The sequence below is a fragment of the Manis pentadactyla genome, chromosome 1 (genome assembly GCF_030020395.1).
Source record: "Manis pentadactyla isolate mManPen7 chromosome 1, mManPen7.hap1, whole genome shotgun sequence".
Lineage (NCBI taxonomy): Eukaryota > Metazoa > Chordata > Mammalia > Pholidota > Manidae > Manis > Manis pentadactyla.
In genome coordinates, this window is record NC_080019.1 from 229,691,242 (window position 1) to 229,705,826 (window position 14,585).

The 14,585-nt window shown below is 55.6% G+C and overlaps 2 protein-coding genes across 5 annotated transcripts in view; both read right to left on the minus strand.

The window, feature by feature from the left end:
- Window positions 1–1,201: 1,201 nt before the first annotated feature.
- On the minus strand, window positions 1,202–4,571 carry LOC130679583 (uncharacterized). Its single transcript, XM_057488795.1, has 3 exons — window positions 3,632–4,571; window positions 1,599–1,667; window positions 1,202–1,391 (listed from the first exon to the last, which is right to left on the minus strand). Exons 1-3 carry the CDS (start codon window positions 4,569–4,571, stop codon window positions 1,273–1,275), a joined length of 1,128 nt encoding a protein of 375 aa, XP_057344778.1. The 3' UTR covers window positions 1,202–1,272.
- A 5,249-nt stretch (window positions 4,572–9,820) lies between these two features.
- Window positions 9,821–14,585, minus strand: part of FLNB (filamin B) — a 127,168-nt gene continuing 122,403 nt past the window's right edge. For all 4 annotated transcript variants that reach the window (XM_057508301.1, XM_036878306.2, XM_036878310.2 and 1 more), the window contains 3 exons: window positions 13,407–13,625; window positions 12,349–12,552; window positions 9,821–11,455 (listed from right to left, as the gene is read on the minus strand). In XM_057508301.1, the coding sequence (XP_057364284.1) occupies window positions 11,268–11,455; window positions 12,349–12,552; window positions 13,407–13,625 (611 nt within the window). In that variant the 3' untranslated portion in view covers window positions 9,821–11,267. The remainder of the gene's footprint in view (window positions 11,456–12,348; window positions 12,553–13,406; window positions 13,626–14,585) is intronic.

The window sequence follows — 14,585 nt, forward strand, 5'->3', positions numbered from 1 at the left end:
CAGCCAGGGCCTGGCCCATGGGAGCTGATTATTTGGTATCTGGTTAAATTCGGTGGGTATTTGTCAGGCACCTCTGGCTGCGTAAGGCTGGGGTGCAAGACCCAGCAGCATCACAAGCACACATTGCCGTTTGCTCACGCCTCCCAAGAACTTGCCCAGAGTTGATAAGAAAAGCCCAAGCAAGTTAACTCAATTTGCACCTTTAAGTGGCCTAGCTCTTCTGTGGAGTTTCAGGCTGAGAGGAGGACCAGTAGAGGCTGAGAAAATCCCTCTGGAAGTGGCCCTCCGAAGGCTGTCAGCGTGCCCCCCTTTCTTTCTTAGCCAGCCTGAGGGTAAGGAGGAGGGGTCCGACAGTGCCAGGATTAAGCAAGAGGCACCCATGAACATTTGGGTTTTGCAAACAACTGTTTGCAGGCTGACTCTCTGGGCTCCCTCCAGGCCTGAGGCCTTGCAAGCAAGGAGATGCTCTGAGCACTAACCCTGGACAGGCTGCCAGGTAGTCATCTGACATGTCTGGGGTTCCGGGAGAGAGCTTGTCCCAAGCAAAGGAGGAAGGCTGGCCCAGATGCCCGGTAACCAAGGTGGTAAAGAGTGGGCACATCCTTGCCACGCTCTCAGTCTCTCCCCTTGTCCCTTGTTGGATGTAAAGGACCCCAGGGAGGACTCGGAGGCCCTAGGAGATGGCAGAGCCACCCGATGGGAGAAGCCTGGATCCCCAGACCAGCATGTGGCCGGCGGCCCACTGACCATCAGATTGTATTGTGTTGTAACAGATACATCTTTATCGGTTTGAGCAACTGGGATTTCGGGGCTGTTTGTTATAGCAGTGAGGCAGCCCTGACCCATGCAGGTTCTTGGGGGTGAGAGAAACAGTAAACACAGAAACGACTTCTCCCAAAACTGTGGGACACACCGGGACTGAACAACTCTGCTGGGGGTCCCTTCAGCAGTGTGTAGAGAGAGGGAGGACGGGAGATGGTCCCTCCTCCCCTTAGCACAGTAAGAGCTTAGCGAGCCCCCTCCCCAGCCCCTGGTCTGTTGCTGGAGCCCTGGGAGACTCGAGTGTTTCTCCTAGGACAGAGGTGTGCCCACATCCTGCTGGTGATGGTGGGGGTGGGGAGCTCTGCAAGGTGCTGAGGTCCTTGGGGGCCACCCCGGATCCCAGAGGTGTGCCTGCGTCAGAGAAGCACTCGCGCGCACTCACCCTCAGCAGAGCAGGCAGGGCCGGACACAGCAGAGGGAGGGTGGGTGGCTCCAGAGCCCCCAGCGAGTTCACATCAGCTGGTCTGTTCGCCGTGGAAAGTGGAAGATGCTACTTTTGATGTAAAAGCTCTTTGCGATGGGCTGGGACCTGGCATGAGCTGGAGCCCCAGCATCCTTCACGATGTCCCCTGGAACACAGCAAAGCCCAGCTGAGCGGGGCGTCCGCTCCAGCCGGCCCTAGCCCAGCCCGAGGCCGGGGGCGGCAGGCACACGTCGGCACAGCTGCTCCGGGGTTACCACAGGGAAGTACTTCTGTACGGCTAGGGACAGCGGCCGCCCTGGGCCCCTCGACTCCTGCTTTAGAAGGACCCCCATTCCTTGCTAGAAGCCAGTACCTGCAGGGTGGGCCTGGCATAGCCCGGGAACCTGGGGACTCTGCTTTGGCTCCACAGCTAGGACCTGCCCTGATGGTGGCACACGGGTCATGCCAACTGTTAACCACTCAGGCGCCGTCCCTACCCCACACTCCACACCCGTCACTCTCTCCCCCTTGTCAGCAAACCCACCCCAGCCCGCTGCCCACAGTGAGCACCTCCAGGGGCCCCCAAGGTTAAACTAGCTCCCAGTGGCCACAGGCTGCAAATCCTGCCTGTTGAATTAATAGTAATAATAGTAATAACACCAATTTCCATTTGTTGAGCCCTGTGTGTGAAAGAGCATTTGGGGCCGACCCAGCTGGGGCCCAGACAGTGCCTTCCTTCAATCCCTCTTCCCCATGGGCAGTTTGCCCCACTGGGGTGACCCGGTCTCTGCCTGGAACCGTGCTGGGGAGCAAGAGGTGGTCAGCCCAACAAGGCCTGTGTCTGTTCTTCATCTGCCCCCGAACTGGATGGGTTAGGGGAGTGAGGCCAGAAACCTACAGAATGTTCCAGAGGTTCTGGTTGAAGAGCCATTATGGAGGAAAACAGCCTCCCCGTCCACGCCCTGAAGCCAGCACAGCCCTAGAACCCGGGGACATGCAGACTCTGCTCCCCTGGCTCCAGTGATGGGGCTGGCGGGTAAAATCACAGGCTGTGCCCAGTTATATGTGAAGGTCAGATGAAAAATGAATAGTTTCTCAGTATAAGTATGTCACATGCAACATTTGGGATAAATTTATATGAAAACAGTATTGTTCACCTGAACCTCGGCATAACTGGACATCCTGACTTCCATCTGCTCAGTTCGGTGACCCTATGCCTGCCAGAGGCTTCACGGGCAGTGGGCATGGAGCCGTGGGCCCGAGCAGGAAAGGAAGACAGGGCACGTGCGGGGTCTGAATGTGCACACGGGGCATCAGGCCCTGAGGAGCACACGTGACTCAGGGCTCCGAGCCAACGTGCCCTCCCCAGCAGGCCTTCCCCGACCACCGGCCTACCAGAGCAGCCCCTCAGCCCCCATCTCCTCCCGACATAGGTCTCTTTGCAGCCCCGACACTCAAGTGTGGTCCATGGGCCAGTGGGAGCTGGTGAGAATGCAGAATCTGCCCCCCATCTCTGGCCTTACCTGCTAGACCAGAACCTACATTTCAGCAGGATTCCCCAGGCGGTTCCCGAGCACAGTAAAGATCGCAAAGCTCGGTAGCAAAACTCATTATTGTTGTTGGTCCTCTGTGAGGGCCTGTGTCTGTCCTGTTCTCTGCTGTATCCCCAGGGACAGGAAGTGCCTGACACGTAGCAGGTGCTCAATGAACGCTTGTGGAATGAATGAATGAATGAATGAATGAACGAACCAGAATCCAAACCCGGGCCTCCTAATTTCACACTGAGCCCCTCTCCTGTGCTTGCACATCACTCTCTCTTTGGGGGCAGAGCTGACACTCAGCAACTCCAGGCCTCCCCGAAGGGCTGGCCTGAACAAAAATGTCACATGGCCAACCAACGAATGTCTGTCCCAGCCATCTCAGGGGGCTTTGTGAGGAAAATACCTGTTCAAGGTGCCTTCCCATCTGATTTCCCCCAAACTCAGTGACACAGAAAGGCAGGTACTAGCATATCCCTGTATTTCACATGTTGGGCTCACTCAACTCAATAGTGGTGGAGTCAGGATTCGAACTCACACTTCCTGTCAAATCAAGGCCTTATTCCCCAGCACATGTTCCTTCATTTCTTCATTTGCTCATTCATTCCGCTGTCATTGAGTGCCAATCCCAAGCTGGCAGCTGGGAGAACATTCATAAGGTTAACTAAGAAGTCCTAGAATGCAAAGGGCTGGCCAGACCACACAGGTATGCACAGAATGGTGACACAGTGGGCACAGTGCTTTTGTGGACTTAAAAAGCTGCGAAGCACAAAGGTGGACTCGAATCTACCTGGAGGACTCTAGGAAGACTTCCCAGAGGCGGTGACATGTCAAAGTTAGGCAGAGGGAGGCAGTCCGGTCTCTCTGCCAAGGCCCGGAGTGTGAAGGTATGTGGCCTGCTCCGAGAGGGGTGGGCCGGAGGGACACGCTGGTGGGTGAGGGCTGACGGAGGACAGGGCCCAGGAGGGAGGCCAGGCCTGCCTGCAAAGGCCTGCCATGGCAGGAGAGGGGTGGCCCTTACCCACGTGCCGGCTGTACTCCCAGGAAGACAGGACGGGGTACAGAAACTTCTCCGGCTCCTGCCGGTGCTGCTCACAGAGGTAGGTGGCGCGGCCTAGGCTGTCGTGGGAGATGCCGCGGAAGGGCAGCTGCAGGGGGCACGGGGGCACCTGTCTCATTCCGAAGGCCTCCGCTTTGGTCTGGCCTGCAGGCCCCCAGCTGCTCTTTGGGCCTCCAAGACTGTCTCCCTTGCGTGGGGGGCCCTGGGCACCCAGTCCCCTGGACAGCAGACCTGTCTGCCCGGCCTGGATGCCCTTGTGGGCGGGGGAGTCGGTGGCCTGGCCCCACTCCCACGGCTGCCTGAAGGGGGGCCGCTGCCTGGGCTGGGGCCCCGCCTGCGGGGACTCAGGGCCACGGTTGATCTTCCAGGTGACCGGGCGGCGGTCTCCTTCTGGATGTGCCCCTGCCGGCAGGCTCTGCTCCAGGAGGTGAGCAGGTCCCCCTGGCAGGAGGAAACATCCCCCCGCTGCTCTGCGGCCTGCTGGCGCTGCTGGTACTGCTGGCGGCTGGTGTCCACGGATGCCGCAGCCGGTGAGGGCCGGGTGGCCAAGGCCCTGCTGGAGAGGAGAGGCTCCGCTGCTCAGGGGACTCGGGACCACCCAGAGGCAGCAGGGCAGACCCGGCTGGGAAAAGGGGCAAAGGGGGCCATAGCCCACCCCGGGTGCCTGGAAGGGGGGCTGTATCCTGCCCAGGACCCAGGCCTTTCCCCTCCCACCCACACGGTCCAGGGCCAGTGCACAGGGTGCCATAGACTCCATTCCCTTCAGCAAACCCCATGCACACCCACTGCATGCCAGGCACCAAAGAGGTCCAAAGAGAAGCCTAGTCCCTGGCTCAGGAAGCTCTGGACACATGGCTGAGGGCTCGTCACAGAGGCTCTGGACCCCATTTCCTCAGACACAGCTCTGCCACTCGGGGCTGCACGGCCTGCTCTGTACAAAGGGCTGATAGTGGGAGCCACTCGTAATGTTGAGAGAATGCCCGCTGTGTAACACCTGGGGACATACCTGGCACAAAGGAAGCCCTCCGTACATGCCATATGCCGCTTAACAAGGGCTCCAGCTGCGGTGCTGAGCTCCCGGTGCCGCCAGCCACCCTCCTGAGCGCCGGCAGCTCTCAGAACCTCCTTTTCAGGTGGGGGAATGGAGCCTTGAAGAAATGATGTGCCCGCCCCAGGGCATGGCGCTGGTATGTGGGTGCCTACTCTGCCAGGCCCTGGGCGATCGCACTTAATCCTCACAGCGACTTATTAATGGGATCTCTTAACACTTCTTCTGATGAGGAAACAGGCTTAGCAACGTGAAATGGTCACACTGGGCTTGAACCCCAAACCCACATCTGTGTGTTGCAGACACAGAACTCTCGGCAGAATGTGAAGCATCACGAGAGAGGCCCAGCAGGGCCGGGCACAGGAGGGCCCGCAGTCGCCATCAAGTCCAGATCCCCCCACCGTCAGCCTCCCTGACCAGGGCCCTCCAGGGCTGAGCACCAGTGAGGAGGAGGCTGCCCACAGTGCCTGGGGCCCCTCACCTGTGCATCTCTGCTGGGGGTGCTCACTTCTTCATTCAAGGGACATCCATTTGCTCTTGACCCTGTGCCAGGCACCGAGCCAGGTATCAAAGGTAGATGAGGATGGACAGAGCCACATGTTTCCTGCCCTCAGAGTTTCATAGTCCAAAAGGGGAGGCAGACTCATAACCAGGGAGTCAGGGGGATAGTCTGGGAAGGCTACCTGGAAGAGGTGCCCATTGATGGAGACCTGAACTATGAATACAAGTCAGCCCGGCAAAGATTGCGGGGTGAGTGCTGCAGACTGGAAGCCCCAGTGTGAAAGGATGGACAGACTGCCCTCCATGCCTCAGCCTTCTCGGCTGAAAATGAGGGCTATGAAGAAGTTTGGGAAATTGGGGAGCATTGAGTGTCAGCTGGCTAAGTGGACAGCCTGGTGTATCTCCTTTGTAGCAGTCACTGTGGTCACTGACAGACTGTTCTCCTCCCTGACCCAGACTGTCCCCACCCCAGAGGGTAAGTCCACGTGCCATGAGCACGAGGGGGCATAGGTGGGTGTCCCCCTTCTTGGGCTTCAGGGGCCACCAGCTGCATGGGCCTCCTCAGTGCCGAATTCCTTGGGCCAAAGGAAGACCCAGGTGATCACCACAGTGACGGCAGACCAGGCCCGGAGGCGGGGTGGGCAGGCTCCCCCAAGAGGGGTTGGTGGGAGGGTGCAGAGAGGCACCCTCAGAGTACTGCCTTCCAAGTCAGCCACCAGCCCACCTGGATTCCGAGCAGCCACCCTGTGCCAGGCCTTGGGGTGCAGTGCAGGGCAGCAGGGCCCCCTTCCTAAACTCAGGCCTTCTGGGTTGTGACCATTAATCACTATGTGTGTGACTTGACCTCTTCACCTTTCTGAGTCCTGGCAAACTCCTCGTAAAAAAAGGGGGTAAACTTCAATCTCAGTGCCCAGCATCAGTGTAACTTATGAGGATACTTACAGTAGATTTATCAATTCATTAAAAGCCTACCCAAAACCTTCGAGAAGGTACAGGGGCAGCCTAGGCCTGTGATAAAGGAGGGGTCACTGAAGCCCACAAAGCAGGGGAGGCTGGGATGTGGGGTGGGGCCCTCACCCCACCCTCCCCACCGCACCAACTCACTGAGCTCTCTGCCCACCTTTCTGGCCATGGCCCCTGGCCCTGCACGACCCACCTTGCTTGGAGTACTGTCCTTGGTCTACCCCATCCATGCCCACTGAGGATGCCCCGCCTCAGCCCCCAGTTCAGACTCTGTCCATAAGGCCAAGTGCCACTCCTATTTGTACTGATTTGTCCTTAAAGTAGCCCCTGCTGGATTTAAGTTGTCTGTGCAGAAAAATCCTCAGCGATCTTACACCAGTAATAGTAGTTTGCAAACCCTTACCATGTGATACGCTCTTTACATGCATTTTGTCAGTTAATCTTCAGAACACCGTATGGGGTAGGTCCTGCTTAGATTAGATTGGAGAGAAAACAGAGGCACTGTTTTCTGTGAGGCTAAGTGACCTGCTGGAGGTCATGGCAGGGCCGGGAGTTGAACCCATGGCCCGTGCCTATAACCACCGTGCTAACTGGCTTCCCCACGAGCCCCCCTTTCACTCCACCTTGGGGAGCTGAGTTCCCCCAACACTCAGGCAGCCCCTCTCCCAGCAGCTCTGGGTGGGGAGGGGTTTGCCCAGCCAGTTGGAGGATGGATATACTGGAGGATCTTTCTAGAGGTTAATCTTAGAATGGGAGCCGACCATTATTTTCCCATTTGATGGAGGAGAGCACTGAGGCACAGAGAAGGTGCCTGGTTGCCTGAGGTGTCTGGGCTGGGAGGTGGCACAGCTGCGGTTGGAATCCAGACGTGAACCTGGAGGTCTGGTCTGCTGCTTTCTGAGCATGTCTCCCGCGCTGGGTTATTCTGAGGCTCCGGAGCTGGTGGCGGGTAGATGGGCCTGAAGCTGGCATTTCCTGGGCTCGGTGCCTCTGCCAGACTGTCCTCCTCTGAGATCACCCTGCCAGGGTTTATTGGCTTGGAGCTAAAAATGTCCACGCTGGTGGGGAGCGGCGTCCTGGACTCCTAGGAAGGCGGTGGTCATGGCAGAGGGGGTAATGTGGGCAATAAAAGGCTTGCGGATTAATTCTTTCATCTTTAAGCTTTGTGCTAGGAGATAAGCAAGTCCAAAATACGAAACACTTGGACGCGAGCCACCAGTCAAGCTCGTAAATTCCCATGTCCTGCCTGCCTGTTTTGGAGAGCTCTTGACAAAGAGAAAAGGGGTGTGGGGTGGGCCACCCTAAATTCCTTGCACATGAGCTGGTCCCCTGTGGGCTCAGGGGTCCAGACAAAAGCCTCATCACAAAGTAAAAAGGATTCCTTTGTGTAAAAGGTCCCTCCCACCATGTATTTAGGCAGCATCTTTAGGACAAAGCCAGAGGGAAAAAATTGGATTCAGGCTCGCCTTGAGCACTGTGACATTTTTATTCCCTTTTCAGAGAGTTGTGATTTGCTATCAGGAGGAGAAAAAAAATTAGCTAAACAAGATCTGTTTCTGGGAGAGTTTCATTAGTGGAATACTCTGAATGTAAAGCCCCTTCCCTCCAAGTGAACAGAGACTTAGGAAGATTCCGTTCCTTTCCTGGATAACGATGCTTCCATCAGGCGTCACAGGACACTGAAATTCACAAGCTTGTACCCTATTTTATAATACAAACTTGGGTCAGGGTTGACAAGGATCAAGCACAAAGGTTTGCCATTAACCTTTTTCTGTGCCAATTTTTAAGGCTGAGCAATTATCAAGGGGAATTAAATCCCTAGCATCAGACTCACACCAAACTCATCAAAATGCAGCTTTCACAGCCCCTTTTAAGTCTTAGGACTGGATATGGGCCCAAGGGCCCAGGTGTTTATCAGTGCAGAGGAAACAGAGAGATGTTAAAAAAAAAAAAACGTGTCCCCCTTGGCCGTATCTGCTGAGGAATGCTTCCCGGGTTTGCAGAGGGAAATTGGATGCGGAAGAGGGGGCATCCGGGTGTGGAAGGGGACAGGCCAGCTCTAGGCTTGGGACCCCTGCGGGGCAGCGGGTGGCACTGTCTGCTTCAGCCTCCGCTGGCCACTCGGCAGTGGTGCTCAGCTCTGGGCAGGAAAGGTGCAAAATCAACCAGCGAAAGTTGGGAAGGTCCTGGCGCTTGGCCTGCAGGGTCAAGTTTCAAAGGTTTCAAGGTGTTTGCACAAACAGCAGCCAGTTCCCATGGCAGCAAGTCCAGGTGCAGGAACGAGTTGCCCTGGAGCTCTAGCCACTGACCAACAGAGAGGTACCCAGACTTCACCCTGAGGTGTCCTTGAGGGGATGGGCAGGGCAGCCCCAGGGCTAACAAGCAGCCCAGGGGGGTCCAGACAGGACATCACCTCTGGCAGGGTGTTGGCTGCAGGTAACAGTACCGGAGACTCACAGCTCCCAGTGGGATTTCATGTGCCCCTGTCACCCTGAGGAAGGCACTCTGTCAGGTGGCCCGGTCTCCCCAGGGCCCACAGCCAGTGAGCAGTGAGTGGAGCCGGTGTTTAAGCCCTAAGGTACCTGATGCCAAAGTCCAGCTGTTACCTTACAAACGGTTACAAATGGAAACAGCCAGGCCTCAAGGTAAAGAAATCAATGGCTGAGCCCAGCATTCACACCATGGCCTGTTCAGACCCCACTGGGCAGAGCTTGGGTGGGAGTCCAGGAATGGTCATTCCCAGTGCAGGCTCCCTCCAGGAGGGGCAGGAAAACCCCCAGCCTTCCTCCCCCTCTGAGGTAAACAAATCGCCAACCTGATCAGCCAGCGTCAGGAGGCACACGAAAGGATCCCGTCTTCCCTCCCTGCCTTTCCCTCCACCCCTCACCCCCACTGGCGGGGGGGTACCAGCAGGGACACCCCATGACCAGGGCCCCCGGGGGGCTTTGAGATTACAAACACATCAGTGTGGTACCCGAATTAATGCCCTTGCCATAGAATGTGCCACAGGACTGCTGTGACAGTGAGCAGGTGAGGGGCTGGGTACCCCAAGCAGGGGGCAGCAAGGGAAACACACAAACCCTGCTGTCCAGGGCAGTGGGATGACAGGTGACAGAATTTCTTCTTTAAGTAAATTCCCTAACATGAGGGTTTCTTTCCCGTGTCATCAGGAAAAAGGCTTTCTCTCTCTTGCTCTTGTTTTTAAACCACAGCCTTCCCCTTGGTGCGTTTTATATCCAGGCCTCTTGGCCAGGCAAGCCCCAGCAAACCAACCTGGGAAGCTGTGCTGGCGTCGGGGCCCAGGCGCCCCCTTCCCAGTGCCCCGCACGGCCAGGCCCAGCCTGTCTGCTACCTGGCCTCTCCTGGTGATAAACTCCCCGAGGCCCCCTTGTCCACCTATGTCCCTTCGGCTAGGGCTTGGGGTGCCAGACAGAGACTCAAGCCGCTTATTCAGGATGGACGCCATTCAAGAACACCAGGGGAGCTTTACGGAGCAAACATCTTATTTAATAAGTTATAAGATACAATTTACAGTTGCATTTGATTCCAGTTTTGCTTCCACGTCCCGGTTTACACAGCCAGGGGTCCTTTCACACTGGCCTTTGGGCCGCTCCGGTTTCTCCCGAGTGGGGTCCCGTGGACACTTTCCTCTGGCTGCAACCCCTTGGTGAAGGCCACCTTGCCCCCAAACCACCCACAGAGGCCCTCGTGACAACAGTGACCACTTCCTCAGGACTGAGCAGCAAATCGGAGAGGTCTGCCTGCCCTGACCACACCACCACCTGGGCCCTGAGGTCAGGCAGTGTCCGGAATACGTTAACTTCATTCCAAAGCCAGGTCTGCAGGAAGGTGTGCAAAATGCCTTACACCCCGTTTTTGGAATTTTGCACCCGCATGTTGCTTTCCCAAAGGCCATGGATGACATGCAGTCAGGACCAATTCACAGCCACCGTTGGCTGCATAGCTTCCACTTTTCCGGCCACACGGTCAAAGACCACCTCCAGTGAGCTAATGTCCTTCTTTGCCCCCTTCCACAAGGCCTGACTTTCAGGCCAGAGGTCGGGGGGAGTTTCATTCTTTCTTATCTATAATTATTTTCTGGAAGAAATGACTGCAGGGGCTGGCCAGGGGTGGGTGTGGAGTGTCACCTCCCAAGACAGGCCTCCTCGGAGGAGTGTGCTGACACATGGACCCACCTGCGGTCACTTGGGAGCGTGGGTTAGGAACAAGGGCTAGTGGTGGTTAAAAAGGAGACCTCTGGCAAGTGGAGGCTGCCTGTCGTGGCAGAATTTCCTCGGATCCCTGACTGAAAGGGACCTTAAAGACAAAAGCAAAAACCTGGCTGCCAGGAGGGTTTCATGTTAGACTTTAATCATCAGCAAACGAGGCGAGAGCAGGCCACGGCCTGGGGCGGTGCTGTGCTGACAAGTAGTGTTGAAACGGTGGCGACCACCAAGTAGCTTTTCTTATGTAATGTGGGCACTGGACAGACGGAGCTGGTTTTAAGTCATCTTTTCTTCTAAATGACAACTGGAATTTATGTCTCCTTCCTTCTCGTCCCCCACCCCCTTTCCCCGTCCTGTTTCATAAATTGGCGACCTCATTTCTTTTTTTTTTTTTTTTTAACAAATCTCAAGTCTTGCCTGCGTTCTTGGTCTGCAGGGGGCGATCTGCGACACCAAGAGGTATGTCTTAAACGGAGTGTTGGGCGATCTCAGCCTCTTGATGAGCTTGCATTTCTTAAGAGTCCCCAATGCATCCTTAAAGAGTCAAGTCTAGGATTTATTTCTCAAGGCACTTTAGAACAGCAATGTTTTCAGGATGAGGTTTCAGACCCACAAACAGGCCAGAGAACTTTGTGGAAACCAAGTTATAAAAACAAGCAACAAAAGCAGCCACTAGAACTCCTCCCAGGATCGGAAGAGAACTGTCTTAAGGCACTGTGACATGGAAGGGGCTGCCGGGAATGTGTTCGTCTCCCCACTTCACGGCCAGAATGTAATCCCCCTTCTCCTTGACCACGTATGTGACATTGTACTGCTGGCTGCCCACATGCTTCATGGAGACCTCTTCGCAAGGGGTGGTGGGCCCATGGACACCGATCAGCAGCATGTTGGAACCTGGGAGGCATACGAAGGTGATTACTCCGTGAGGATGCATCCCGGAAGGCAGGGGAAGAGGAGGGGATACAGGAGCCAAAGGAAAGATATCAGTTACTGCCTGTTGAACTTCACGGATGATGCTGGGAACCTCTGAGAGGTGGCAGAGAGTGGAGATTATGAGCACAGACTCAGAGCCTGATGGCATGGGTTCAAATCCCTGCCCTGCCACTTCCTAGCATGGTGACCTTGGACATGGAATTTCACCTCCCCATCTTAGCTTCCTCATCTGTAAATGATGGATGACATTAGCACCTCGCTCACATACAAGTTTTGAGGTTTCCAGGAGTTATTATCTTTTTTTTTTCCCCAGGGGTTATTATATGTGAAGCCCTTAGCACGCATAAGGGCTATGTAAGTGATCATTCTTTTAAGAACCATAAGGAAGGTACTGTAATTCCCATGTTAGAGACTCTTGAAAGAGATTTAGTAAGTTTCCCAAGTGACATGGCTAATAAGCTTTGGGGAGGAAGGAAGGAAGGAGTTAAATAAGTGGAGGAGCCAGGTTTCCAGCCCAGATGTGCCAGTAACTATTGACACCCAAATTCAAACTGTCATTAAAGCAATCCGTGGCAGAGGGGCCAGGTTACAGTCTCAGTTGGCTCATCCCTAATGGGGGTAACACTGCCTTTCTCATCTACCTTGAGGTCACTTGGAAAAAGCAAGAGGCAAAAGAGAAGAAAACCATTTAGAAATATTAAGAGGAGGAGAACAGAGCAATAAATGCGATTACTTGCAAATAGTTGGGTTATGTGGGTGGATGGGCACGCAGACCAGAGCAGGGAAGGTCAAGGAATACAGAGAGCGCTCGGCCTGTCCCCACCTCCACCCTCGAGCAGGCCCAGGCTGCCTACCAGCTTTGCTGCAGTCCACCAGGAAGGAGCTCTTCTGGCCCACGAAGGCCTTCGAGAGCCCAGCCCCCCTGGAGGTCACCTTGCTGGCGTCCGAGGATGCCTTGGGGATGGCGCTGTAGCAGGTCTCTGTTGAGGACCTGGTGACTGACTCCACCAGGATGGATGAAGTTTCGTTGGCCGTGCCGGGACCGACCAGCCGCTGGCCTAGGACATGGAAGGGAGGGAGGCAGGTGTGAATGGCCAGACCAAGTGGGTCTCTCAGCGAGTGTCCCATGCAGAAGCCTTAGGAGACCCCACCCCCACCCCAACACCTGGATCGCCACTTCCCTGTCTCACACGCATACTGTCTTCTGAACCCCCAGAGGTCCTGTCCCACACAAAGGCAAACGGGGGAATCTGGCCTTCGCTGCCAAGCCCTGGAAATCCCTTGCACAGAACCACGTGCCACCCTATAGGATTCACACCTTCCCATTTACAGAAAACACTCCATGTATAAGCAGTGTAGAGCTTTGGGAGGACAGGCAACAAAATACCAAAACTGGCTCTCTGCAATGCGAGAGGAGGCCTCTTCTGTCTGAAATTTGAATTTTTCTGCCATGAGCTTTTCTCTCTTAAAGAACAGTGACACTTGGTGTCACTTGGGTGATGGGCTGTGAGGTGGTTTTAACCATCTGGCATTTTTTCCAGTGTTCTGAAGGAGGCACGTTTTTATACATGCAATAAAATCTTTTGATTATTTTAAAGGTGAAGGTTAGAAACGGGGCATGGGGGAAGGCTTTCCAGGCCGAATCTACACAAATATAGGAGATTTCAATACATAAACATTCCTTCTTTTCTGCTGGAGACAGAAAACTAACAGGCTTTCCAACTTCTACACTCCTGTTCTGCCTACTTATTTGTACATTTCAAAAGGGGTCCCGCTATTTCTTTAGCTTCAAGATTACAAGTAGATTCAAAACATCTCAAATCATCCAGTTTCTGCTAAGGAATAGCCCTGCTGATAAGCTGCCAAGCTCAGCTCCACAGGTGAGAATACCTCAAAGGTGCTTGGCTGTTACCTGTCACCTTGGTCTTGAAAGGGCTGCCCGCGATGTGGTTGGGCCCCCCATATTTGACGCCGATCAGGTAATTCCCAGGAGCCATAGGGGTGTACATGACTTTGTACCCTTCTGGGGTTTCCTGGCAATCCATTTTAACCTTGGACGGGCCTTCAATTGTGACAGATAATGTCCCCGGGCCAGCTCGGGTGGTGTTGATGAAAAATTCAGACTGGATACCTGGGACCAAGGAAGAGGGCATGAACATCACACCCCGGGTTTGGAGGGAGGAAGGGGTGTGGTTGGGGAGGTTTCCCGGGGGTGCTGAAGCAATGGCAGGGCGTTCTCTCACAGAACGGGTCGCCCCGGTGCCCTGGGAACCCACAGCACCAGCTCTGTGAGCCCGGCAGAGAACCTCAGGCCCTGGAGGTGGGAACTCCCCGCCCAAGGCAGAGGCAGGGGCACGGCTGACATTTCGCCCACCGGCCCCAACTTCCTGGACACCCTGGTCCCTCCTCTCCTCTGGGCAGGAGCCACGGCTGGGGACAAGATGCCTCAGTGCCATGCAGCTGCCAGGACCCACTCTGCCTCTGGTGGGGAAGGGAAATGTGGGCCCTTCTGACCTTCCCTTTCTCCTCTGGCTGGGCTTGGGGAAGCCAAGGAGGTCGGGCTCCTCGTGCCAGGCACCATGCTGAAGGCTGGAGCAGCCGTTAGGATCTGCCAGCATGCCCCCACCCCCCACCCCCAATCTTTGCCACCAACACCAGCAATAAGAACAGGACCAAACTGCGGCTCTGCTAACTGACCACCACCTGCACCACACGGGCTCCAGATCCTGTCCTCAGCATCATTTTATGTGGCCAGTTTAACAAACGATGTGGAGGCTCAGGGAGCTTCAGGCCTGAACTGGTCAACAGTATGGAAGAGGAAGTGGTAGAGCTGGGACCCCACAAGTCCGCACGCTCTTGGCCACCGGCTGGACAGTGGGGCTACCTCGGGTGCCCTGACTGCGGCCCCGAGACATCCCACCTCTGGCCTGGCCCAGGAGGGCCTCCTGCACAGACATCCTGCCTTGTGACATAAGGCAAGCTGGGTGACTGATGACCACGGTGGCATTCCCGCCTGAGCCCACTGCCCTGAAAAAGGCCCCTTTCCAGTCCAGACAGGGATGAGGTAGTCAGTGAGGGCCTCTTGGGGACT